The sequence below is a fragment of the Aristolochia californica genome, unplaced genomic scaffold, assembly GCF_029961685.1.
Source record: "Aristolochia californica isolate CCGP_79_NKW_82.1479 unplaced genomic scaffold, dmAriCali1.0.hap1 SCAF_1, whole genome shotgun sequence".
In the NCBI taxonomy this organism is placed as follows: Eukaryota; Viridiplantae; Streptophyta; class Magnoliopsida; order Piperales; family Aristolochiaceae; genus Aristolochia; species Aristolochia californica.
Genome location: NW_027181770.1, coordinates 4,169,965 through 4,195,915, shown reverse-complemented (window position 1 = coordinate 4,195,915; position 25,951 = coordinate 4,169,965). Strand labels below are relative to the sequence as shown.

The 25,951-nt window shown below is 39.0% G+C and overlaps 1 protein-coding gene across 5 annotated transcripts in view; it reads right to left on the bottom strand.

Moving 5' to 3' along the window:
• The window catches only part of LOC137943090 (uncharacterized), a 29,615-nt gene extending 5,212 nt beyond the window's left edge, over positions 1-24,403 (bottom strand). Inside the window, exons 1-9 of one of the 5 annotated variants that reach the window (XM_068788795.1) lie at positions 23,988-24,403; positions 21,330-22,866; positions 19,981-21,203; positions 19,789-19,892; positions 12,437-12,506; positions 10,503-11,297; positions 3,937-4,139; positions 3,315-3,438; positions 2,898-3,104 (exon numbers count right to left, since the gene is read on the bottom strand). In XM_068788795.1, coding sequence (XP_068644896.1) covers positions 2,898-3,104; positions 3,315-3,438; positions 3,937-4,139; positions 10,503-11,297; positions 12,437-12,506; positions 19,789-19,892; positions 19,981-21,203; positions 21,330-22,866; positions 23,988-24,146 — 4,422 coding nt within the window. In that variant the 5' untranslated portion in view covers positions 24,147-24,403. The other 4 variants (XM_068788786.1, XM_068788801.1, XM_068788805.1 and 1 more) reach the window with 4 other exon arrangements.
• Positions 24,404-25,951: the final 1,548 nt, after the last annotated feature.

Below are 25,951 nucleotides of genomic sequence, written 5' to 3'. Positions count from 1 at the left end.
TTGGAAGGATAGGATGCTCTCCAAGGCAGGCAGACTGACTCTTCTCAATTCTTGCATTGCAGGCATCCCCAACTACTTTCTCTCGTTCCTGCCCTGCCCTGCCTCTATTAGCTGGTGCATCCAAATGATCAAGAGACGCTTCCTGTGGCGTGGCACTGGGAATGAGTTCCATGATCATCTTGTCAGTTGGGATGATGTTTGTAGGCCAAAATCTTTGGGCTGTTTTGAGATTAGACGCGCCAAGGAGATGGGTCATGCTTTGTTACTCAAGTGGTTCTAGAAACTCAACTCCCCCATGGAGGTTTCTTGGAAACAAATGGTGGCTTCCAAGCTTCGGTGTCTTAGAGATAGATGGATCACTGACGGCAAGAATCGTCACCTCCCCTATTTGGAAGGTCATGTTCCATCAGCTTTCCACATTCTACGTTAATATTCAGTTTTTGGTTGGGGATGGCTTCTGCTTACGTTTTTTAACGGATTGGTGGTCGGGCGATGGCCCTCTTGCCTCATCCTTCCCGACTCTTCTCCATCTTTCCACTTGTCGCGACCTCTACCTCTAATGCTTTGAAAAATGGCTCCTGGGATCTTCGTCTAAGACGCGGCCTTACTGATGCGGAGGCCATATCTGTTTGTGGCATGATTGATGATGGTTTGGGTAGTGTTAAGGTCCATCACTAGACAACGGACCAGCTGATTTGGCTTCCTAATGACAACGGGCGTTTCTCGATATCCTCGGTCTACCGCCATCTTATGGTCTGGACCCGGCCTCCCGCCCCCCACTCAGCCGACTTTGCTTGGCGCCTCTTACCTCCTCCCAATGTGAAATTTTTCCTCTAGCGTTCTTGTCGCAACAGGATCCTCATTGCCAACAACCTTATTAGGCGCGACAACTCTGCACCTGATCCCCTCTGCCCCTTTTGTGAAATGGAAGCTAAGACTATTAGCCACCTTCTCCTTCATTGTGCTTTCACCTGGCAGGTATGGACTTCTATGATTGACAGCATGGGCCTCAACTTCTGCATCCCCCTTGACCTAAGTACCATGTGCCGCTTCTCATCTGGGATTCGCCTCCCTAGCCTCGGCAAGCTTCCCTGGGTGCCTCTGGAAGGAGAGGAACTCCAGACGGTTTGATTGTGCTTCTCGCTCTGCTGCTGAGGTGATTTGTACTTCTACGGGCCTTATCTCTACCTGGATCCGCACTCGGAAAAAATTTGCTTGCCTCTCATGTGCCCCTACCCGCACCAACTAGAAGATTATTACTCAGATGTATGTTCCCTCTGTGCCCCACCGGGTTGCTATTTGGGTGCCTCCTCCCACTGGTTATTATAAGTTTTAACTTTGATGGCAGCACCTTTGGGAACCTGGGTTTGGCAGGTTTTGGTGGGGTGACTTTTTATCCCTGAGGCTATGCTATTATTTCTTACTTTAGTCCTCTCGGCATTGAGGGACTACTGCTGAGCTCTCTAGGCTCTTCTATGGCCTTCGCATATTGCAGGACCGCTTCAGAGGCCCACTTATTATGGAAGGAGACCCCAAAGTCGTCATCGGATGGTGCTCCACTGCCTCCTTTCCCCCCGTGGCATCACTGGTAGATTTTCCTTGATATTATGGATATTGTTTCCACTATTTCTTGTACTTGATCTCATGTACTTAGGTCAGCCAATTCGACTGCAGATTTGTGTGGTAAATTGGTCTTTCCCTTCAATCTCTTGTTGTAAGGAGAGGTCTCCCTTGATGTGTTCTCTTGCTTTGCTTTGAAATAAAATCATCACCGTTTCAAAAAAAAAAAAAAGTTTAAAAATAAGACTTACTCAGCTTTAAGAGTGTTGTTTCAGTTATGTTTAACTTATGTAATAAATTTATTTACTTTTTTACTCCGATTTTAAGAGTTATTGAAGAACTTTTTAGTCCTTAAGTCATCTTAATTTTTTTTAGATAACTAATCTAGCATAAAAGATTAAGCTCAACAACCCTCTTGTTCTCTCACTTCTCCCTTGTCTCCTCATCCTTTCTATCCCTTCCTCTCTATATACTCTATAAATAAAAACCAGCCTCTTCTTCCTCTCTCTTTTATATAAATGCATGGTATACCCTAAAATTGTAACATATTTGGACTTCTTTGTGCAGCTAATGGTTGAAGGTGAGCCATTTACTTAATTGGTAAAATGAACTACGTTACATTTGAAGTGCAGGGATTAGGGGTCTCAGCAACAAAACAAACACAATAGCGGATATACCAGTAAGAGTATATAAATCACCAAATGGTCCATCTAGGACAAATAATTTACTAAACGACCCGGCCATCAACCTCCAAGAACTCTTTTTGCTGTACTTGTCAAAATTTGCTTAGTGGTTTAGTACTAAAGTCGCTTTTCCAGGATGGATTCTATGCTTCTAAGAACCTTTATGTAACCTGGACTTCTTTGGGAATATTTGTGATCAAGGAAAGGTATTAACACCACTTGGAGGTGAAAGGAATTAAATAATTGATTTCTTGGAAGACAAGATTTCACTTTCGGGAAGTTAATAATACAAAACAGAAGATAAAGTAGGAGGAGCTGGCAAGATCAAGAAAAATAAAAGCACACTGCTACAGAATATACTGTGTGCATTGATATGCCTCCTACAAATGCAATTCATGAAGTCTATACTACAACCCATGAAGTTTCAGTGTATTTTCTTCTCCCTTTACTTTCTGTTCTGTTTTGCAACACCAAAAATGAAAATAATTGATATTATTGTACTTTTAAGACATAATCTGTTGGAGGATGCAGCATGGAGTTGATCTGATTTTTCAGAAAAGCCAACTACGTAGTGTCCCACTGTTCAATAATCCTTGTTTTTGTAGTCAAAAAAACAAAAACCAGAAAGGATTTCCTGTGATGAAAAAGGCTAACCTCAGTATCAACACAGCTATCACGTCTTACTATGCTTGCCATTATGCTTGACCGGGAGGAGTTAGGTGAAAATCCTTCCCAAGGAGGAACGAATATCAATTTAGTGCATTGAACAGGGGCGTAACTTCTGCTTAGTTTTTCCCACCAAGCTGTTTCCAGAGACCACCACCTAATCACCAATCCATGCTCAGAGAAAGCCACTAGCCCCTGTAAGTGAACAAGAACATGTTAGTACGTCTAACTTGAAACTAATTAACAACCAATGGATTACTAGCAGACATAGGAAGTGATCACAAATTTATAGGTCATAAAACGATGATGATCAAATGAATAGAGAATCAGATCATAGAATTTTAGAAGGGAAAAAGCGACCAAGATTAAGGAAGAAATGTTAAGGCATAGAGCATCGCAACATACTTCCCCATCTGGCGAAAAGCTGAGAGCTGAAACTGCTGTTGTAATCATCATATCTGGTTCTCCTGCTAGTAAAGTGGGAATCCCCGGAGGCCCACTTGCATCCAAAACCTTTACTTTCACCAAACTATTACAAAAAGAAGGTTCAAAGCCATGAGAAAATAGGAAAGATGATTAAAGTAAACACATGAATAAATAACATAAAATATAAAGAAAAAGTAAAATACTGTGGCAGTCAAATAAATTTCAATAACGTGAAAATTTAGAATTTTTTTGTTCTTCTTTCATCTTCATTTGCAAGATCACAGATTGTATAGATTTGGCTGGTGCATTAATAAAAGCCACCATGCAAGAAAAAATATGCAAGTCTAGTAATAGGGAAGTTTTGGCCTGAATTTTGACAAGAAACTAAAAAAAGTAATTTGTCAAAATGGATGTTATTGGACAAAAAACATGATATCCCATTTAAGAGAGCTAAGCTAAGAAACTTTCCCATCTTATGCCCTCCCCTCCATGAGAAGACCTGATGGCAAAACTTCATAACCTATATCATGCTTCATTCTGAAATTAAAATAAATAAATAAAAAAGAAAACCAGTATCATCTCCAGAACCTGGGTTAGGTACCTGTGCATGTCATAAACTTGAATATTTGCACTCTTAATGTCTCCAACAGCATCTCCAACAGCCAAACGTGTACATGTTTCATTCAAAGCAATCATTGGAAAAATGCGTACAATTTCCTTCAGTGTTGCCATAGAGCTGTTAAAGCATGTTTTACGGAGGACCGAGTTTGCCGGGTCCATAGTCAGTAAAATGAAGTTCACTACCTGTACCATTGTTCAATGTTAGAATGACAACTGCCTATCAAGAAACAGAGGCAACATAATATAATTCCATGCATGAACAAAAAAAGATGCAATCAACTGTCCATCAAAGTTCTGTTTAAACAAGAGGGCGTTTAGCTAGTCATTTTGTGATGAAATTAGGTGCAAACTTACATGATATCAAAGCTAGACCTGAACCCAAGCCCATCTGTTTGTCTATTCTGTGCCCCATTGATACAATCCACATTGTAAGGCCATCTCCTTGTCAACTTTATCAGGCTTGGATATGTGAAATGTGCTAGTGTGGGTAAAGTGCCACATCTGAAAATGACTTGCAACTCTGTATATTTATTTATTTATAAGATTGAGCAATAGGTCTCTTAAGTACCAAGCCTTTTTTTTTTTTTTTTTTGAGGAATGGAATTGGGTCCAAACTTTACAGCATCAAAGAAATTCTCCAAATTACCCAGCCTGAGAAGCTTATTGATCTCATGTGAATACATAAACTATAGCATCACCTACTTGTCAATTAATTTCTCCAAGGCGAAGGTAATAACCAGAGATCGATTTATCATTTTTCGATGCCCTGATTTCTTCCCATTACACATATATAGACTCTTAAGTTATAAGGTACAGAAAATTACAATAATGCCCTTATAGTTCATAAATACAAATACAAATATACGATAACACTACTAACAACTGTGTTTATAAAGTATTCATTCAATAGCTTACGAGCATTCCAAGGTACATCTTAACCAAAAATAAAAATATTACTTGAAGAAGAAGAGGAAAGAGAAATACGCTTGTCTTTGAAAAAGAGACATAAGCATCGGTCTTTAAAAAGAGAAACAAGTTGACACATCATATAAGTAAATAACTTGATTGTGAAGGTATGTGTAGTTTGCATTTTCTATAGTTTATTTATGAAACTATCACTTTGTTAATGTGGTTTAGAAAATGACTCCATCTAGTACAAAACTATTTCCAGAGTTGGATATAGTTATAAGGGGTGTGGTATTCCTTGCTAAATAAGTAGAGCAGGTATTCATGTTCCATATTCATGTAATGAAACTGACGCAAGGAATTTAACAAGAGCTAACAAGAAGCAAACCAAGCACAGTACAGAATTGTTGGGGTTCTCTATACCGGTGGAGAGTGAGAGACAGCACTACAAGTTGGACCAACCAGAATATCCTGAACCAAAATGCATTCCGTTTCCAAACCAAAGCTGTTTTACATTGTTGAAAGGTCAGTTAACATGGTAATATTCATCTTCCAGCTTGATATTCAAATCTTCTGTGCAATAAGGTAATAAAGAGCATTGAGAGAGAAAAGGAGAGAGAGCGGCTGCTGCAAGAGAGCAAGACGAGTTCTCGTTAGGGTTCTAAATCGACCCCTTATATGGCTAAAGTGAAAACAAGTACAAAGGCTAATATACACCTCCAAATTACATGAAACACGAACTATATAAACACTCAAGCACGCTGAACAAGATAGGTCTATATCTAGGAGGTGTATTACACATGAAATTACCAAACAACCCTTCACATTGTTTTCAAATACTCCTCAAGCTAGTGCATAAATATCGATAAGTTTCAGCTTGTTACAAAAAGTTTCAAATTCACGTTTCCCCAAGGCCTTGGTCAACATATCAGCAACTTGATCACCAAAGCGAACATAAGGAGTAACTACCTCCTTTATCACTACATCTTGAACAAAGTGACAATCGACATCTATATGTTTTGTTCTCTTGAGAAAAACTGGATTTCCTGCAATGAAAATAGTAACTTGATTGTCGCAGTACATGATCATGGGCCCATTGTTCTGTAGGTTCAATGCCTGGAGAATTGATCTCACCCACATCAATTCACAAATAGTATGAGTCATAGCTCTATACTCATCTTCAGATTGGAATAGATCATAATATTATGTTTCTTACTCTAACAAATTATAAGGTTTCCACCCAAGAACACACAATAACCAGTAGTTGACTTTCTGTCCAATTTGGACCTAGCATAATCTACATTTGAGAATGTTTCCATTTTCAGGTGATCATGAGGCTTAAAGAACAGTCCTTTTTCCAAGAGAACTCTTCAAATATCTTAATATCCTCTGAGTAGCTTCGAGATGTACCTTTCATGGCAATCCATAAATTGACTGACCATAGTGATTGAGAATGATGTATCAGAACAAGTAACTGTGGCATAGATCAGTTTCCCAATTAACCTACGATACACAGTCTGGTCCTTGAGTCCATCGCAGTGAAAATCGTGACCAACTTTCACAGGGATCTCCACTGACTTCGCCCTTGATAGGCCATATTATTGTAAAATATCAGTCACATATTTTCTCTACGTAAGCAAGAGTCTTGCCTTGCTTCGACCTACTTCAATTCCAAGAAAATACTTCAACCCAAGTCTTTAGTTTAAAAATGCTATGAGAGATGTCTTCAATACCTTTTGTATCACTCCCAAATAAAATTTTATCATATAGACTAGAAGGACAATAACACCAGATGATCTCTTTATGAAAAACAAAGAATGGTCACAATGGCTATAACCTATAAGACATAACAACCTGACTGATTTTCTCAAACTATACCCTCAGGCTTTGTTTAAGCCCATAGATTGCCTTCTTGAGTCTACACACCTTCGAATCTCCCCTTGAGCAACATACCCCGGAGGTCGCTCCATATACACCTCCTCATCTAGGTCATCATGCAAGAAGACATTTTTTATATCAAGTTGAAGCAATGGCCAGCCCTAGTTGACAACAATAGATACAATAATGTGTACTGAAGTCAGACAAGCATCAAGGGAAAATGTCTAAAATAGATCAACACCATATGTATGAGTGTACCCCTTAGCTATCAGCTAAGCCTTATATTGCTCTATTGAACTATCTGCCCGGTATTTCACTTTGTATACCCAATGACATTCAACCACAATAGCACTTGAGGGCAAGTTACACAGAACCACGTGCCTACATCATATAATACCTTCATTTCAACATCCATAACTTCTTTCCACTAGGGGCATAAAAGAGCATCTTGCATAGACAAAGGAATAGTGCACAAAGACAAAAACAAGGCAAACTTTTGGTATTGGTGAGACTGAGTCAAAAGAGGCAAAATTAGATAATGGATGTCCAATGGACTTACATACACCTTTCCAAAGGGCAACAGGAAGGTCCAGATCACTTCAGGATATGCAGACAAAGAAGATTCTAGATCCAGCGAGAGAGAGAAAGAGTTGGTGCTTGGCGCACAATAGCATGTCTTTTATGATACATCTATGCGACTTATTTTGCTCAAGGTAAACACAATCAAGTGATGTTTGCCCAATTGGCATGAGTCACACTAAAATGATAAACTGGAAAGAAAATTTGGAATTTGTTGAATCATCTTTGTTGGAGATGGATGTCCTAATCGTAGAGACAATGGAATGGTGAGATTACAGTATGAAGAGCATGTGAAGGAGGTTGTGAGTGTCCCTCCAGATGATATAGTCCATCTCTCGCACATGCGTCCTCCTCCTCGTTAGATCCTAAAATATACAATGAGATAGGTAAAAAGTTACAGAACAATACATAGACTTAGTGAGTTAATATACTAACAACAAGTTAAATGGAAATTTGAGAAAAAATAACACTAGCTGAGGTGACATAAAAGGAGATGAAACAAGTGTACCCATTCCCTGAACTGATGACACTAACTCATCAACAAGGGTGACATACTTAACGTTAAAGGAAGTCAGAGAACAAGGAAGATATACCTAACATATGAGTGGTGGCTCCTGAGCCCAGAACCCAAGTAGATGAACGACGTATATGTAGAGTTGGCATACCTGAACGAGCTAAAGTAACAGTGCGTGGTGAAGACTGAATTACAAATGCTATAACAAGGTGGTAGTTGCCAATTGTGTGATGCGCGGAGCTAGCTGCAGCATCTCATCAGGCGCCTCTGGCACAATATTCACTATAGATCTGGTAGAAGTTTCAGCATTCTCATGGAAAAAAAACTTTGCCCAGGCAAGCTTCCCAAATTTACTCCAATACTTGTTAGAGAAATGATTTGACCAGCCACAATGAATACACTTCATGTCAGTCTGCTGTCACCTCAGCCTCTACCTTTGCCTGGACTCTCTTCTTTGCCTCTACTAGTTCCACCACGTCCTCTAACTAATTCTGAGTTGCCCAAGGTATGAAAGGCAAATACATCAACATGTTTAGCCTCCTTATTCCCTCCAGATATAATGGCATTTTCAGCTTGCATGATTCTATTAAACACAGTAAATAAAGATGTAATCATCTAAGGCCACTAACTATATTCTAAATGCACCAAATTCCTATCCCAAACCATCCAAGAATTTTGCTACATGTAGTTGTCCCTGTTGTTTTCTCAACTCCCTTTCATCAACAGTGAAGAGGTGAAAAATGCTCATCTCCTGTAGAACTTCAAACAGCTCACCATAATAGTCTCTAACCGATCGTTCACCCCGCTTGAGACTAAACAATTTACCATACAGCTCATATACACAGGACAAATTGCTCTCTTGAGCATACAAAGCTTCTAGAGATAGCCACATCTCTTTTGATGCTTCATAGTTCATAATTTGATTCCTTAATTTGGAATCAATACTGTTAATTAGCTAGAACTGACTGTCATCTGCTTCCTAGTCATCATCCAAGGAAACTGGTGGGTTTTCCTTGATGAATTTTGACTTCCCCTTGGCCTTAAGATAAATCAAAATAGATTTTGACCAATTGAGATAATTCTTTCCTTTCAACCTCTTCAAAGTAATCAAGATTGAATCTTCTCCCTCTGAGTTTCCATGCTTGAGGGGGTGATAACTTTCAACAAAATCAGCCATAGAAACCAAGAATAACAACTACAAACAATCACAATTACCCACCAAGCAATTGCTTTTGCAGGCACTATGGACCCCACATCTCAAAGAATTAGGGTTTGTGCAACTTGAACACCTATTCCCCCAAAATCCAGAAGTACCCTCAAGATTGATGGCAATACTTTAAAAATTCCACAAAAAATCTCAAAGATTGGATTAACGTCAGCCAATCCAGTGGCGATGCAGGCAAAACGAGCCCAGAAATGGGCTGCTTACCTGGCAGATGGGAACAATCCCAAGTTAATAACCGCTTTAGAGCATTAAACAATCATCAAACTGCTCTAGGGGTAGCAGGAACCATTAACCTGGGTTATGGTAGAGAAAGAACACAAAAGATCATATCTTTTTCAACGAGTTAGAATCAAACCTTAATTTCCCCCTTGTGAGAGATCACTGGCTTTAATGGATAATAGGATCCACATGCTTGCAACCAGGTCTTACAGCTTTAATACCATGTAAAATAAGGTAATAAAGAGTGTTGAGAGAGAGAGAAAGAGAAGGAGAAGGGAGAAAAGAAGAGAGGGTAGCTGCTGCAAGAGAGCAAGAAGAGCTCATTAGGGTTCTAAATCGACCCCTAACTCACCTATATTGCTCAAGTGAAAACAGGTACAACGACTAATATACCCTCATACACTTAATCCCTTATAACTCCTAAATTACACCTCCAAATTACATGAAACTTGAACTAAATAAATACTCAAGCATGCTGAACAAGATACTACTATATCTAGGAGATGTATACTATGTGAAATTACCAAACTACCCTTCACATTGTTTTCTAACATCTTCCTTCAGCCTCATTTTTTCGATGTGCTGTGCTTTTGGAACTCTCTAGATAAAAAACTTGAGAATTTCACAACAGAAGTCCAATAGTAAGATGTCATGCACCCTTTTCAAGCAGAAATCAACACCTCAAGTTTCCTAGACAGTAATAATTTCCAAGAAATCTTGCTCATTTGGCTCTTGTTTCCTGAAGAATGGATTCTTTTATTAAGAAGTGCAAGAATCTTACACATTACAAAAGCACAGAGAACAACATTGTTTGCTGATAGGGGTTCTGTAGACTTTGAGGGTAGAGACTTCTAACTTTTTTTTTCGGAAATACTGAGATTTTAACATATGGTAGTTACTTTTTTGCACATAAGTTCATATGAAAGGGTGGAGCTTTTACGTATGCACAGCACCTAGAGAGATGCATCCAGTCAGAATTGAATTGGGAGTCATTACACATTGTTTTTGGCTGAAAATAATGTGTTTCACATTACCCACCCAAGTAGATAAATAAATGGAACAGCAAGATTAGATGCAAAATAAAAACAGAAATAAAACAAAATCAAAATAAAACTTAATACTAAGCAAACAAAAACTGGTTGTGATAGCAATTTTATGTGCTCATAATTAATTAAAATTTTAGAAAGACACAGATTCACATAACCTATGCAGATAAACTACAAACCTTCTCAAGGTGCAGTGCCAGGGGCTTTGGGGAGCCACGTGCAATCCTGATGAGTGTCATCAGTGATACTTTATGAACAGGTGAATCGGAGGCAGTAGCCCAAACCTGGCCTTCTATTGCATTAAGAAACCCAAGTATATCAGCCATAGCCAAGCTGGGAAGAAGAATTTCAACTAAGGTCTCCTTTATTATAGTGATAGATGGATTCCCAATTAAAGAATTTGTTGAAGTGCCACTAACACATTCTATTTGGAAAAATATGTCCTTGATTAGCTGAGGTATTTGGGGACCAATACAATTTTTCCATGTAGTTTCCATCCCCTCAGCTAGGAGCTCTGCTGCACTTGCACTATACATGTCATTCATCACCATAACCAACTTTGTCAAGGGATAAACAACCAATGTGGCCAGACTTGGCTTGGTAAGGCTTGGGTACCAAACAGCTAACGCTCCTGCAACAATAATGTTAGAGGCCTTTGCATCTTGGTTTGTTCCCCCAATAAAGGAAATCCAGTCCTGAGTTCCAAATGATTCCAGCCATACAAGTATATCTGACTCATCCTCCGCTTGGCTATAACTTTCTCCTGCTTTTTCCAAATTGTCTGAAGCTACCTCACCCAAATCACATTCAGCTACCAGATTTTCAGCAGAGCTTAATTGATGAGATTCATGCTGTACAGTTTTGGAAGCACAACGAAGAGGCAAGGGAATAGCCCGTAATGCAGCACAATGGAATAAAGATCGTGCAGCCATGCGAACATGTTCACTTGGATGTTGCCAGAAGCTCACCAATAACTGCACGACATCAACCGTAGTCAGACTGACAACTACAGAAAACACATATAAATTATAAAATTGCTTAGTAAACTAAGAACTGAATAATTACGTAAAATACTCTATGTGACACATGACACCTCTCAAAACAGCTTACTTTTTATTAATGACTAGCTCCAGTTAGAAAGGCTTAGGCATGTTCATTCAAGACCAAGTATCAATGGCTTAGTCAATGTTGATGAAGAATCCAGCACCAAACACAGGACAGCTAAATATGACAAGGATGGAAGTAGTGAACAACATGTTGAGAAGGCCAATCTAGCAATAGAATCAACAAATGACAGAGGACGGTGGATGACTCCTGTTATGTATCCTAAGGTCTCTAACATAGTTAGAACAAAACTCTAATGATATATGACATGCAACAGAGAGAAAAAAAAAACTCTAACTATTATCTGTGTCCTTTTGCTGGGGAATTAAAACAGAGAAAAAAATAGTTAAGAAAAATTAACTTAAATAAAAATAAGGTCTATTGGCTGCTAAAGAAATATGAAACAAAATGATCTTTATGATAAACAGTTTCAATTATGTGTCCTTTTGTTAGTTACTACAAAGAGAACAAAAAAAGTTTAGAAAGATAAATTTAAATAAAAATAAAGTTCATTGGCTACTAAGGAAACAATATATATGTTGAAGTGGGTCCAAGCCTACCCCAAAACTGTAGAACTTTTTCTAACATTAACCCACAGGGAATTATTCCCACGAACATTCCCCCCAACGCCAAGTCTAAAAACAAACAGTAAGTGTAAATCGTTTACAACATAAATAAGATACAAATTAAATAGGACACAAACAAGGGCCAACAGATGACATCCTGATTCATGTCAAAGTTGAGTCCAGGTCCATCCCAAGATGATTAGTGAAGTTATGAGGATTTTTTCCAACTAATAACTAAAGTATTTTTTCTGACATTAACCAATGCGGGATTATCCCACAAAAAGAAGAATATGATTAATGCCCTTAACAACCAGGTAAGGTTTAATTATTATTTCATGATCTAGCTAGTTACTGAAATATTAGCTAAAGTGAAAAAATATAATATTATATGAAAATATCACATTTGATATCCACTACTCAGACTATCACTTGTTGAATTCAACCTGGAGCAAAGGTGGCTTTATATCTGGAACCTTCTCTGCAAATGTACGAGTATAAAATGCTGCCAGTGCACTGTAAAAGAACATATGGCATGCAAGGAATTAGCAAATAAAAATTGAAGTAACACAAATATTTTTTTAATGGTATAATAAAGAATAAAACGGTGAAAAGTAAAATATTTATGAATCAAGCATATCAAAATACTCATTTAAAACAAAATAATGCCAATGAAGTCACTCCAAAATGGTTTCATTAATTTTTTTTAAATGATAACATCAATTATATTAATGAAAAAAATATTTTTTTCCAAACAATTGCCAAAGAACATATGTGGCCTCTCAAATCGCAAAAGCTAGGTATCGAAGCAACTAGATCTTCATAACCATGTCATTTTCCCTAGTAGAAGATGGAATTTCTAAGCATTGAAATACATGTATGGGGTATGGCCTACTTGGATCATTTTTTTATGGTCATATGTCCCTCATAGGATAGTAGTAAGTTGGTCTTCATCATGTTTCTACTTTTATTTATTCTGAATTGTATTTAGGGAGTTATAAGGGTTTATGTGCAAAGGAGCATTATTGTAATTTGATGCTCTTTTTACTTCAGCATATAATACAGAAAGGAGTCAATTTCCAACCCCTAATTGGTGTTTTCTCTTTGGCACTCTTCTCCATCTCTCTTGTGCACCTCTCCCTTCTCCTTTCATTCTTTTTTCTCTTTTTTGTTGTTACTTTTTACATGGTATCAGAGTGTCGATCTAGTTGCTGCAAGATCCAAGGTCAGATTTTTCCTCTGTGTTGTGTCATAACCCTAGGGTCAATGGTATATGCTGATAATTAAACAGTTTTATAATGTTATTGTCCCCCTAGAGAGTTGTTTAGGTGTTTTTTCCAATCCTGCACTTGAAAAGGTCTTCCGAAGAAAGCTAGTGTTGAGAAGCCAAAGGACTTCAGGCCAATCAGTCTTGTTTCAAGTGCTTACAAGATCATAGCTAGAATTTTGGCTCACCGTTTAAAGATTCTTCTCCCAACCGTCATTCACAGAGGGTAAGGTGTTTTCCTTCAAGGAAGAGAAATTTTGCTACAATGCATCTTCTCATGGAAGGTGTGGATTTCCATTCTTAGTATGATGGGGCTACAATTCTGCATGGCGGCTGATCTGATCTCTTTCATCAAGTCGCTCATTGGTGCTCTCCTTCCGGGTCTCGAAAAAGTGATGTTATCCGCTTGTGCTAGTTTCATTCCATGGGGGCTTTGGAATGAACTTCAACCGAAGGCGATTCGATGCAAAAAGTGAATCAGCAGACCGTGTCACAGACTGAGTGGTGGGACATATCTCTTCTTGACTTCTGACTAAGAAGTCTTTCTCCTCCTTAGTGGGCACCCCTATCCGTGAAAACTGGAGAAATTTGGCAATGATGCACTCTGGGACAAAGGTTCAAGTTATGTAGGAATGGACCCCTCCTGAACCCGGTTACCTTAAGTTAAATTTTGATGGCTCTTCTCTTGGTAATCCCGGGATTTCTGGTTTTGGAGGGGTTATTTCGAATCCTTCCGGTAATCAGCTTTGTTCTTACGCAGGCCCTTTAGGCATATCCAATTCTACGTCAGCTGAGCTTTATGGCCTCCTCAACGGGCTCCATGTTTTCAAAGACAAGTGCAGCGGTCCCCTTCATGTTAAAGGGGACTCAAAGGTGGTCATTGGATGGTGTAAGTGTGCATCCTCTCCCCCGTGGCATCATTGGGACATTTTTCTGGAGATTCTAGAAATTACCTCAATTTTGTCTTGTATTTGGTCTCACATTCCGAGATCCGCAAATTCGGCAACAGATGTGCTTGCCAAGCAGGGAGCTACCCTACAATCACTTGTTGTCAGGGATCTACTCTCTCCTGTTTTGTAATTTCTCATGTTAATATAAATACATCTTTATAAAAAAAAAAAAAAAAAAAAAACATCTATGTGCAATTAAAATAATAACACCAGATTCTCTTCTACGCACAAATATCAAGTGACTAAATGACTTCTTTTAAAACCAAAGCCCATCACAATTCTGCCAAATTTTTGAAACCACGTTCTCAAACTTTGCTTAAATTCATATTTTGTTTTCCTTCATTTACACATCTTATACACCTCCATCCCTAAGCAACAAATGTGGAGGGTTGTTTCATTCTCCTCATGTAAATCACTACATAAAAAGCATTTTTTGTATCAAATTTATGCAAAGTCCATCCTTCATTTACTGCAAAAGAAAGTAAGATTCTGACAAATCTGGACCTGGTCATAGGAGAAAACGTATTAAAATGATGCACATAATACGTATGGGTATAACCCTTAGCTAGTATTCTAGCCTTGCATCTTTGAATGGACCATCTACATGATACCTAAAGATGTAAACCCATCTCCGTCAACAGGATTTACACCAAGTGGAGAATCACACAAGTCCCAAGGCTTTCTTGACTAAGGAGCTTGCATCTCTCTCGTAAAGTGCACACCTATTTTAATCAATTCAATCTTCTTGGTAAAGTCTTGGGAGTAATAGAGGAAGACAACAATGATACTAACTTGGCATATGACGGAAAAAAAAATACACAAGAAACAAAACAAAGATAGGATACCGAGTACAATACCTTACTCCTTTTCTGAGTGCAATCGGTAACTCTTAAGTCAAATACAAGAGTAGAAGTTGGATCCTCAGGTCAATCAAACAATGATGAAGGCTCTACAAGTAATAGTGAGCTGAATATAGCTATGGATGAAGAAGGAAGATCTATTACAATTGTGGGAATTGGTCGTTTATGTTTGTGCTTATAAACATGCAAGGACTTATCACCCTTACCTTCCTCCACTAGTAGCACTATCTCAGATGAAATGGGGAGAGGAATAGGAATGGATAACTCAATTGATGCATCTAGCTAGACTAAAAAAATGAAGTATGTTCAAAAAACATCATGTCGGCAGAAATAAACAATTTCGTGTTATAATTAATCAGATCATAACACTTGGCCTCTGTTGCACATGGGAGTAGCCCACAAAATACATTTATTTGCATGAAGGGAACCATACCAAAAGAAAAGACATGGAAAGCACATGCAACCAAGTATAAGGGGAGAGATAGAAAATAAAGGTTAATTAGGACACAAGACTGATAGGAATGGCACCATCCAATGCACTCGAAGGAACTCGGTTAATCAAATAGAAAGTTGTAAGGATTGCCTCCCCACAATACATTTTGGGTACTTTCATCCAAAATAATAAAGCACATGCAACATCTAATCGGTGCCTATTTTTCTGCTAAGCCTCTCCATTGAGGAGTATATTCTCAAAAGGTAAGATGAAGAAACCAATAGATGTACAAGAAGATTGAATACAAGAAGATTGAAAGGATTCACTCAAGTATTCTTTTGCAGTATCCAAGTGAAGCACACGAATATCAGAAGAAATTGAACTTTTATTTCAGCATAAAATTGTTTGAATATTTTATTTTATTGTTTTGAAATAGTGATGATTTTATTTCAAGAAGAAAAGAGTACATCAAGGGAGGTTCTCCCCTCACAACAAGAGATTGAAGTGAGGGACCTAATTTAGCACAAGAATCCGCAGCTAAATTGGCTGATCTAAGTATATGAGACCAAGAACAAGGGATAAAGGTGACAAGATCCATAATATCAAGAAATAGCCGTCAATGACGCCAGAGAGGGAATGTGGAGGAGGAGCACCATCCAATGACCACCCAGGAGTCATCTTCCAGAATGAGTGGGCCGCTAAAATGCTTATGGAAGATACGAACACCATGGAGAAGACCAAAAAGCTTCGCAGTGGTCGAATTAGCAATGCCAAGAGGCCCGGAGTAGAAATTTCAGCATACAAACACTTGATCCCCAGCCCGCCCATAAATTTCTACATACAAACATCTTCCCAGCTAACTAAGTGATAATTAAATTCATTGTTGGTGTCATGCCACAAGAATCTCCTCTTAATCACATCAATGTGTCGGCTAATAGAGATGGGGCAAGGAAAAAATGAGAGCAAGTAGTTTGGTATACCAGCCAGTAGGGGTGGCTTCGAACCGAGCCGGCTCGAGCTCGCCTCGATTCGATTCGGTATCCCTCGAGCTTGAGCCGAGCTCGAGATCCGGGATCGGCTAGTTTAAATTAACGAGCCGAGCTCGACCGAATCCAGGTTCGGTTCGACGGCTCGCGAGCCGGCTCGTTAATTTAAACAAGCGACGGGATTCGGGAATAGGGGGATTTGGGATTTCGGGATTCTCGGGACCAAAAGAGAGTCGAGTCACGGGACTCTCTTCCATTCCATCTCTGCCATTTCCATGCCGTCTCAGCACGATTTTCTCACGGAAATCGTGGATTATAGATCAAAATCGATGTCTGTCAGAGGGGATTCATCAGAAATGGGGGATTTTGGTCTTCATATCCCTCGTTCTCGTTCTCCCTCTCCCTCTTCGATTCCTCACTCTCTGTCTTAGACTCTTCGATTTCTTCGTCTACGATTTCTTCCTCTTTTATCTTTTTCCTCTTCGATTTCTTCATCCAAAGTTCTTCCTCGCCGACGAGATGAAAGCGACGGTCCGAAGAAAGGAGGTAAGATTTTTATTTAATCTTCTGGTTTTTTTTTCATCACCGACCTAACCCTACAAAAGCTCTAACTCTCGCAAATTTTTTCAGTATCATCTAGATGTATGCAAGGGGAACAACTGCAGCGTTCAGTTTCATCGGATCAACAAAGCTTACGATGTAAGTAATTAAAAAATACCCCATTTCTCTCCAAGTTTTAATCCATTCCCTTGTCTTCCTTCCACAAAATCAGAAAGATCGATTACTGATTTCTTTCGGCGACCCTTTTCCGTGTTCAGATGGTGATGAGCAATTTGAGGGAATCCGATGAAGACAAATCGTATTCTTACAACACCAAAAGCTACGAATACGCGGACGGTTGCGACGGACCCTTCAGAGGAATGAACGATTCGAGCTAGGATTTATGGGAAGAATGGATGGGTTGGGAAGGAGCCGGAATCCGAGACTACTCATCTCACATCAACCCTTACATCTAATTCCTTTCATCATCATCTTCTTCTTTGATTTTCTTCTTATTCTGTGAATTTTGTCACCACAAAAGGAAGACGTTGTTGGAATTATTTTCCTAATCCGCCCTCTTTTTTTATGTGCATTGATGTGAAAACTACCTCCTCTATGAATGTTAATGGAGATCAAATGTACATAAAACTCTTTCTTAATCCAAGAACTTTTTATCTTAATTGTTTGTATCAGTTGTTTTGGTTGTGTGGCCGTCCGGGCCGTTGATTTTTTTTTCTTCTTCTTTTTTCACTTAAAAGAATTAAATTATTTTTTTATTCCTCCGGCACAATAGAATATGCCTTAGGAGGATGAATCATCATGAATGTGAAGAGTTGTGGAAAGGACTCTAAAAAATAACTTTTTAATAATTAAAAAATAAAGAGTGGAGTAAATATACTTCTTAGGTAGGTGAAAAGGAATATACTTGTTATTAATATGTGACTCTTACCTCACTCGAGGATATTTGCTTGCTTATGTGCACAGTAATCTTGATTCATATTAATGTGAACCTACAGTTGGTTGGTGATTGGATTTGGACTTTTGAACTATAGGTTCATCTTAATAAAGAATTTTCAGAGTTACTTTTAACTGGTGGATGTGGCCAGTGGTCACCAAAGTTCAAATTCCTTCCCCTACCTGAAGATTCTTTTTTTCTTTTTTTTCTTTTTCTGGATTATAGGTTTTCAACGAATTTTCACTTTAAAATCTTATTAAAGTCCTACTTGAAAATCACAGACACGATTTAACAATGTGGACTTAAAGCAATATCAGAGATGAACGTCTGATGCCCTCCTTTTTCTGTTCAGTTGGTGAAAAGAACCTACCAGCATGAATGATTTTCCAAAACAGTATTTTTCTAAGAAATTAAAAGTGAAGGCTCCTAAAAAAAACCCTATTTTTCAAGGGTACGTTTCTGGAGAGATAATACTTTTTTTTAAGAATTAGTTTCTTTCTACCTAGAATAGATTTCCCAAGAGGCACGGGACAAAGTGACCCTATATATCTTTTGCAAAAGGGGAAATCATATGGGAATTCATACTGGCCCTCATGCCCAATCTTATACAGGTATTATATACATAGGTTATGCCCAATTTTATGTAGAGGTCATGCCCAATTTTATGTAAAATGTATGCATAATTTTATATACAATTTATTTGATATATATTTTTTGAAAAGTTTTAAATGTATGTTGAAGCTCGAGCTCGGCTCGAAGCTCGACTCGAAGTCGGTTAAAATTATTGGGCTCGAGCTCGATAACAATTTTAGGCTAAAGAGTGGGCTCAGCTCGGCTCGATGCCACCCCTACCAGCCAGGCAAGAGTTGAGGGTCAGTCTGCCAGCTTTGGAGATGAGCCTACCCTTCTAAGTAGATAACCTAGCTCAAGCCTCTCAATGACCGAGGCCCAAAGCCCCATCCTGGGCCTGCAATCAATGAGAGAGAAGCCAAGGTAGGAAGAAGGGAGAGTCACGATCAAGCAACCCAGCGTGTCCGCCGTAAGCTGGAGGAGAGGGGGGTGAATATGGAGCCCCAGGAGAGTCGTCTTCTTCCAATTGATCTTCTAACCCAAAGTTATCTCAAAGAGCCCAACTAAAGCCTTGATCATGTGGATTTGATCAAGTGTGCTAGTCCCAAAGCAAATAGAGTCATCCGCATACTGGAGCAAAGGGATATCAAAGCAAGACATGGTTGCAGCTCTCTTCCACATATCCATCTAGTTTGCACATGAAGTTCATCGCAAAAGAGAATCTTCTCTTGAGAGGTTGTCCATAAGAAATGTAAAACTCTCTTTGGGACAACAAGCTTTCAAACCAAGCTGACACCCAAAAGGTTGGTTGGAGGGGGGCGGCAGATAGCATGTATGAGGAGGCCACAGAGAACTACCCCAAAGGGCACGGGCTCCAGATTATTTTATACTGCCCTGGCATAGGCTTTTTCCTTTGATTTTAATCTTCACAAGATCCTTTGAAACACTAATATTGTGGCTATGTCTGGGAAAAAAGAAACTTCCAGGTCTCTCCGGCAAGGCCAGCACAGCTGAGAAGTAACTGAAACACCACTAATCAAGTTCTACCATGGACATGCTAGATACACATTCTTTCCATTAGGTAAGCTTCATAATGAAGCCTAGAAAGAGGCATTTGTATCACCCTGTCTCTTTATTAAAATCCATCCTGAACAGAAACTAAAACACCAATCCCCCCCCAGGAAGCTTTTTTTGTTTAAATCAAATTGCACATCATCAAAGGGAGAAAAACATGTACCTGCTCGCACCAGAACTGGAGTGAGACAAGTTAATCATTCGTTGGGCAAGTGAAACCATTGTCAAAGACCGCAATGCACAAAACTCCGGGGAAAGCCTCCAAAGCTAAAAGAAGAAGTTGAAATTATTAGTGTCTAGGAGGAGAGAACAATTAAAAATTATAATTAGAGAACATGGAATGTATCATGAGTACCTCTAGAGTAGCTCGAGGGCCTGGAAATGCCAATGTCAGAGCACCTCTATCCCCCACCAAACCAGAAGCTACAAAAAAGCTCTCTGGTCTGCATATGTTCATTTCAGCTTTCAGCAATTCATCCAATTCATGGTCCACATCCCACAGGTGTAGGAAAGTTAAGCCAAAGCGAAGTGCACAGCCTTCAGGAGACCAAACCCATGCAGATTCTTCCCAAGCTTGACTTGACATTTCCTTCACGCCTTCTGGTGAATCATTTGAATTCATATGCTGGATATTTGACCTCTCAAGGGACTGGCTAAGGATATGAATTTTCTCTTTTTCATTGACACCTAATGGAATAGTTTCCTCATCATTTTTAAATGGGTAAATCAGTGACAAGAGATCGAATGTTAAAGTGGCAACTCCAGGAACAGGACATGAGCATTTGACAAGATTCTTCTTATTCTTATGAGACAATGACTGAGATGAAATTTGCTTAGCAGAAGTATTATTTACAGCATGAGAATTGGAATCACGAATTGTCGTTGTCATAGTGGGAATGTTTCCTTTGCTAGCATAATATCCTGAAGAAGCAGTGGACTCAGACAAGTAAGTTACTTTCATCTGAGCTGTCTTGACTCTTGTGAGCAATGGTGGCTCCTCAAGCTTTGCAGAGTCATGATATTGTGGAAAGACTGCATCTCCAATTGTTTCTGGAAGGGGCAATGAGGACCTTGAAGTAGATCCACATGAATCACTGCCGGTGATGGAGTTCATGTTGACAACCCTACAGAAATGGTCAAACATTGAAAGTGAAGCGATGCCACGAAGACAGCGTTCACGAGCGCCAGTTTTTACATCCCAAATGTACAAAACATCAGTACCGAAATCAGGAGGGGCAAGAAATGATGGTGAAATACATCGGCAAAGGCACGCTATGTAACCCCGTGCACTATCCCATACAACAGTTTCTGGATAGCTTGGATTTCCAGGGAACATTCTCTCCACCCGCAAAGTCTCCAGTGAGACAAGAGCCACACAAGCATCTTCTCCAACTGAAAGAAAACAATCTGCCCAAGGATAGTCTGTCCATTCTGGTGGGAGGATAATTTGCCTCACTGGACCCACATGATGGTGCATTACAGAAACAAGATTCCCAGCATCCAGATCCCATACACGCACACTGCAGTCCATGCTTCCTGAGACCAACACCCGCTTATATTTCCTTTCACTGCTAGAGGCTGCTACTATGTGATGTGCAGCCAAGCAAAGTACAGCACCAGTATGCCCCAAAAAATATTGTTCAGAAATATTTGGATGGTCAGTATGACAACATAGACTTCCGCTATCATGTGAATTCAACTTACCAAAGAATGTGTCAAAGCAAACCACTTCAATGTCACCATTATAAAAGCCATATACCACTGCATATGGAACATAAAAATTTCCAGAGAGTACTATAGAAGATGAAATAATCTGTTGCTTTGGCATAAAATGGTTCCCAATGTCTCCATCCGTGCCACCACTTGAATTGCTGATCTTTGCTGCATAACTTTTCTGTGAAATATCACATGCCTCAGCAATAGAAAGTGAATCAGATTTTGCAGTCCCATCACCAAGACAACTACCTTCACCCGGCATAGTGCACGAAAAGGGATAAAAAGAATTAATGCTTCCACCAGGTCTGCATTGTTTGTCCGACTTCCAATTGGCATCAACCTGCAGCACGGATGGCTCAAGCAATGACCACAATGAGATACGTGGTTTGCAGAACAACAAAGAATCTGCACCGAAAAAGAGAGATTCTAGGCGAATAATGGAGTTGTCAACTTGAGAAAAACTAACTGATATTTTTACATTGTTGTAAACAGAAACAGCAGGGATTGTACACCAGGGCTCCAAAATCAGAGCTTCTTCAGAACCATGAATTGTATACATTATCGCAGCACCTCTATCACTCCACAAAGCAAAATGTCCCGTGAAGCCCATAACTGAATGCTGGCCAACACGAGCATGATCTCCATGAGTACAGTGAAGATAGCTGCCCCCTACAAAATATGATGGTTGAGAAGAAAGGCCTTCCTTGTAGAGGGGTGTATCTATGATGGAGATTTGACCAATACAAGTACCAGTAGTCAGCAACTTAAAGATGCAGAGGGTCCTTAGAATAACAGCCAAGAGCTTTCCATCTCCAGAAACTGATACTGCCTCTACCTTGCCATCATGCAAGCTGATGGCCACACCGTGAGTCTCGGTATCCAAACTACCATTTTGACCAACGCCTATCACTTCAACATTCTGATCATCTGATGCAACAAGTATAGCAACAGACTGTATCCTTCCATCTGCATCAATCATTATCACTGATTGTTTTTCCATGTCATCCGTTGATGGAACTGCAACCATGAAAATCATCGGTCCAATACACAAACTTCCATGAAGTACAGTTTTAACAATGGTGAGCGTGCATGAGTCGACAATGAGAATCACACACTTCGAAGTTCTTTTAGGCAAAGTGGTATCTGCAATTACCTTCTCAGTTTGAACATGCAAGACACTAGTCCCCAGTGAGGCTGTATCCGCTGCAGCAAGAGAGCTGGAGTTATCGACACAATTGCAAGCTATACAAACATATCGTGACGACATCGGTAAAGCTGATATTGCAGCAGGAGTGCCTACCCATGACGGCATTTTTCTTCTACGTTGGCACTCACCACTACCACTACTCCAGATGCATAAAATGCCATCCATACAAACACTTATAAGTGCTCCACCAGTACCAGTTTCAGTGAAGTTTCTGTTAGTTACTTTGTCGATCTCTCCATGGTGAGGAATAGGCCAGCAAATTTCTAGGCCTGTAATTGCTGCTCCATGACCAGACAGCAGAGCCATTGGCCATATTTCCTGTCAATATAATCAGAGCAAATATGAAGCAATCACTATTCTAAAATAACAGAACCCTGCAGCAGCTGCTGTTTTTCTTTCTCTTCGTTCTTGAGATGGAAGAACATTAAATAACTAAACAAAGTAAAATGATAAATTTTCTGGACTATATCAGGTTTTAACTGAAGTAAAGAGGCAGCAAAATAGCTCCATATGATGTATTCTGCAGACAGAAAAAACATAACTATTATCTAAAGAATCACGACTGGTCGACCTGAGCCTATGGAAGTCTACTTTATCACTGGAAAGAGCAGATCTGATCAAGAAAAGCAAGAAAGTCAGTATCCATACCCTTCTACTACCATGTCTTCACTTTTACCCAGCAAATGCTGTTAGAGTTGGTTTAAGGAGAGAGAATGTGAGGAAGAATTGATATGTGTCCATAGCAATAGTGCGTAAACTATGGGTCCATTTAATATGCCACATTATTGCGATTGAACTTTCATGACCAGAAGTGAAATCATCTCCTTCAGTGAGGTCATTTTCTCTCATTTGGGCTTGAAAGGGCTGAAGTGACTTCCACTGAGTGGAGAGAAATAGTTTTAAATTCCCTAGAGGAAGCCCATGCTCAAAGTCAATTTCCATTCACACAAACAGAACCGTTATCACATGTTTCATTTGAGATTACCATATGAAATCCAGAGAACACTTGCAATTGTTAAAAAATGTAACGTTTACATATGAGCATCCGCAAATGGATGCTCCTGAATAATTCAGCATTTTAAAATCTTCCATGATGCAGTGCAAAAAACATATATATTTTGAAATTCGTACATGCACGATGTGACTGAAGTTAGCTGATATTCCTTCTCACATCTCAAAGTTGATACTCTGCACTCTGGTCCATGTTTTGAAAATCCAGGTTACTAAAACGAATAGTTATGCTGGGAATAGTAGATCTCGGAGAGAGTATTTTCGTGAAGACGGACGCATCAAAAATTGCAGGTAAGAGTTCAAAATGAGGTAATTTCTTCTTTTTCTTTTTTTGAAGAGCTTCACGTTTCGTTACGAAAGAAGACATCCTGACCTAAACGATTGATGATTGATGATGCTGATTATGACAAAGTAGACAGTTGGAATACCGGGTCGGATTGGTCGTTGGAGAAGCGCCAACTGATGATAGAGCCATCCGATCCCCCCGTATAGAGCGTGGGGGGCTCCTTCAACACGGCGGAGGTGGTGATTCTCCCGCAAATGGGAGGGACGCCCGACCAAAGAGACGCAAGAGACTCGCATTTCATCTCTCTCGCTGTCTTCCTCCTTTACAATTTGTCCAAGTAGCAAGTTACAGGCTAAGGTGATTTACAACTGAATCTACGGTGCAGTATTTTCCTCCGCGTTCAGCGAGGTCAGCAAACAGCCGGAAAAAGCAAGGAAGATGAAACAGCATCCTTCCGCCCACACCTTCAACAGCACGAGCCACCGCGTCCCGGCAGACGCGAACATCGCCGATTAAATAAAAATCTCAGTACTATTTCAACATGCCATCGGAGTCACACAAGCCACCGGCCATTGGTCTACTGCCGTACTGGGGTAGTAGGCTAGAAGCCATTGTTTATGTGAAAGAGTCTAGAACGACGCAAGCTAGCCTGAACAAACAAGCGGAGTTGGTGCGAGACCTGTTTTACCCGATTATATTTACCATTCTATCCATCTAATTATAATATTTTAGAAAATCGAGTCTGTTTTATTTTTTTTTTAGCTTACTTTCCTATTTTACTAGTTTTTATTAGGTAGATAAAAGTTAAGACTAAAAAAATAGGTCGTCTTGGTCTACACTAGTTGAGGAAACTATTTTTTTATTTTTTGTAAATTATTTATTATAATAAAAATAGGTCATCTTGGTCTCACAAGATGGGCCCAAACCCATAAGAAATAAAACCCACCATGATTACCACAAATTGGTATCCTTATCACATAAGTTAGAAGATCGATAATGACTCGAAAAGGCATTTTTATCTTATGGTAACGTCCTAAAATATTTATAGTTTGAGTTATGTTTGTCTTTTATCTATATTGAGTTATTTAATTATGCTATGACTTATTTTTAAGTGTTGGAGTTTGGGTGTAATTGAGGACAAATGTAGTTTTATTATAATTAGACCTTCCTCTATTATAAATAGAGGTTCATGTACTTTGATTATAATAAGTTAATGAAATCAATTAAGTATTTTTTCCATTAATTCAACAGTTTCAATCTATTTTAAAAAGTTTTAAGAGGATTGTTGCTATAGTATTCAAATTTTTCATCTTATGTTAAAATGCTCTCCCTCTTTTCTAAAGGTTTACTCTTTTTTAAAGGTATAGTCAAACTTTGGTTGATTATAGTCTTCTTTTTTCTTTAACATCTTCATGTTTTTCTTCTTATTAGCGTGACTTTTTGCTCCTTGAGGATGTTTTTTTGTACCTAAATGACATGCCCAACATTTGAGAGAAAAATAGGGGAAGATTGTTGAATGAGTAGGTTTATTTCGAGTTGCCAATGTTAGTTTTGGGTCTTTGTTTTCTTAGCTCCAATTCACAATTTGGTGTAAACATCTTTGAGTAAACTATTTTTTCATGTCTAAACTTCTTCCTATTTCTTGTTCGCTAAAAATAACAACATTGCCCTTCCTATGCTAAATATAGTGCAATCTGACCTTTTTTTCCTTACCAAAGAGTGTCTCCACATCTGTCACAATAAATTTTATTTGGGATACTTTCAATTATTAGTTGCAATAGCATTAAAGAAATCTAATATAAGTTCCCTCTTGGACTTTCAATTAATCTACTAAGATTATGTCTTTTAAAGGTAAACCTCTATAATGTTCAGTAAACAAATATCTTCAAGTGCCATACTAACTCCGATCGAATCACCAATCATTGATTGACTATCCTAGATTTTGGAATAAACTAGAAAATAGGGTACAAGAAGTCCAATGGTAAACACAAATTCCTTCTCTTGAAACCTACCCCACATAATAATCCTTTAACCATTCCAACATAAATCATTCAACATTGAAACCCTAATACCAACCACATGGAGCCACTTTCCTTTAAGCCAAAA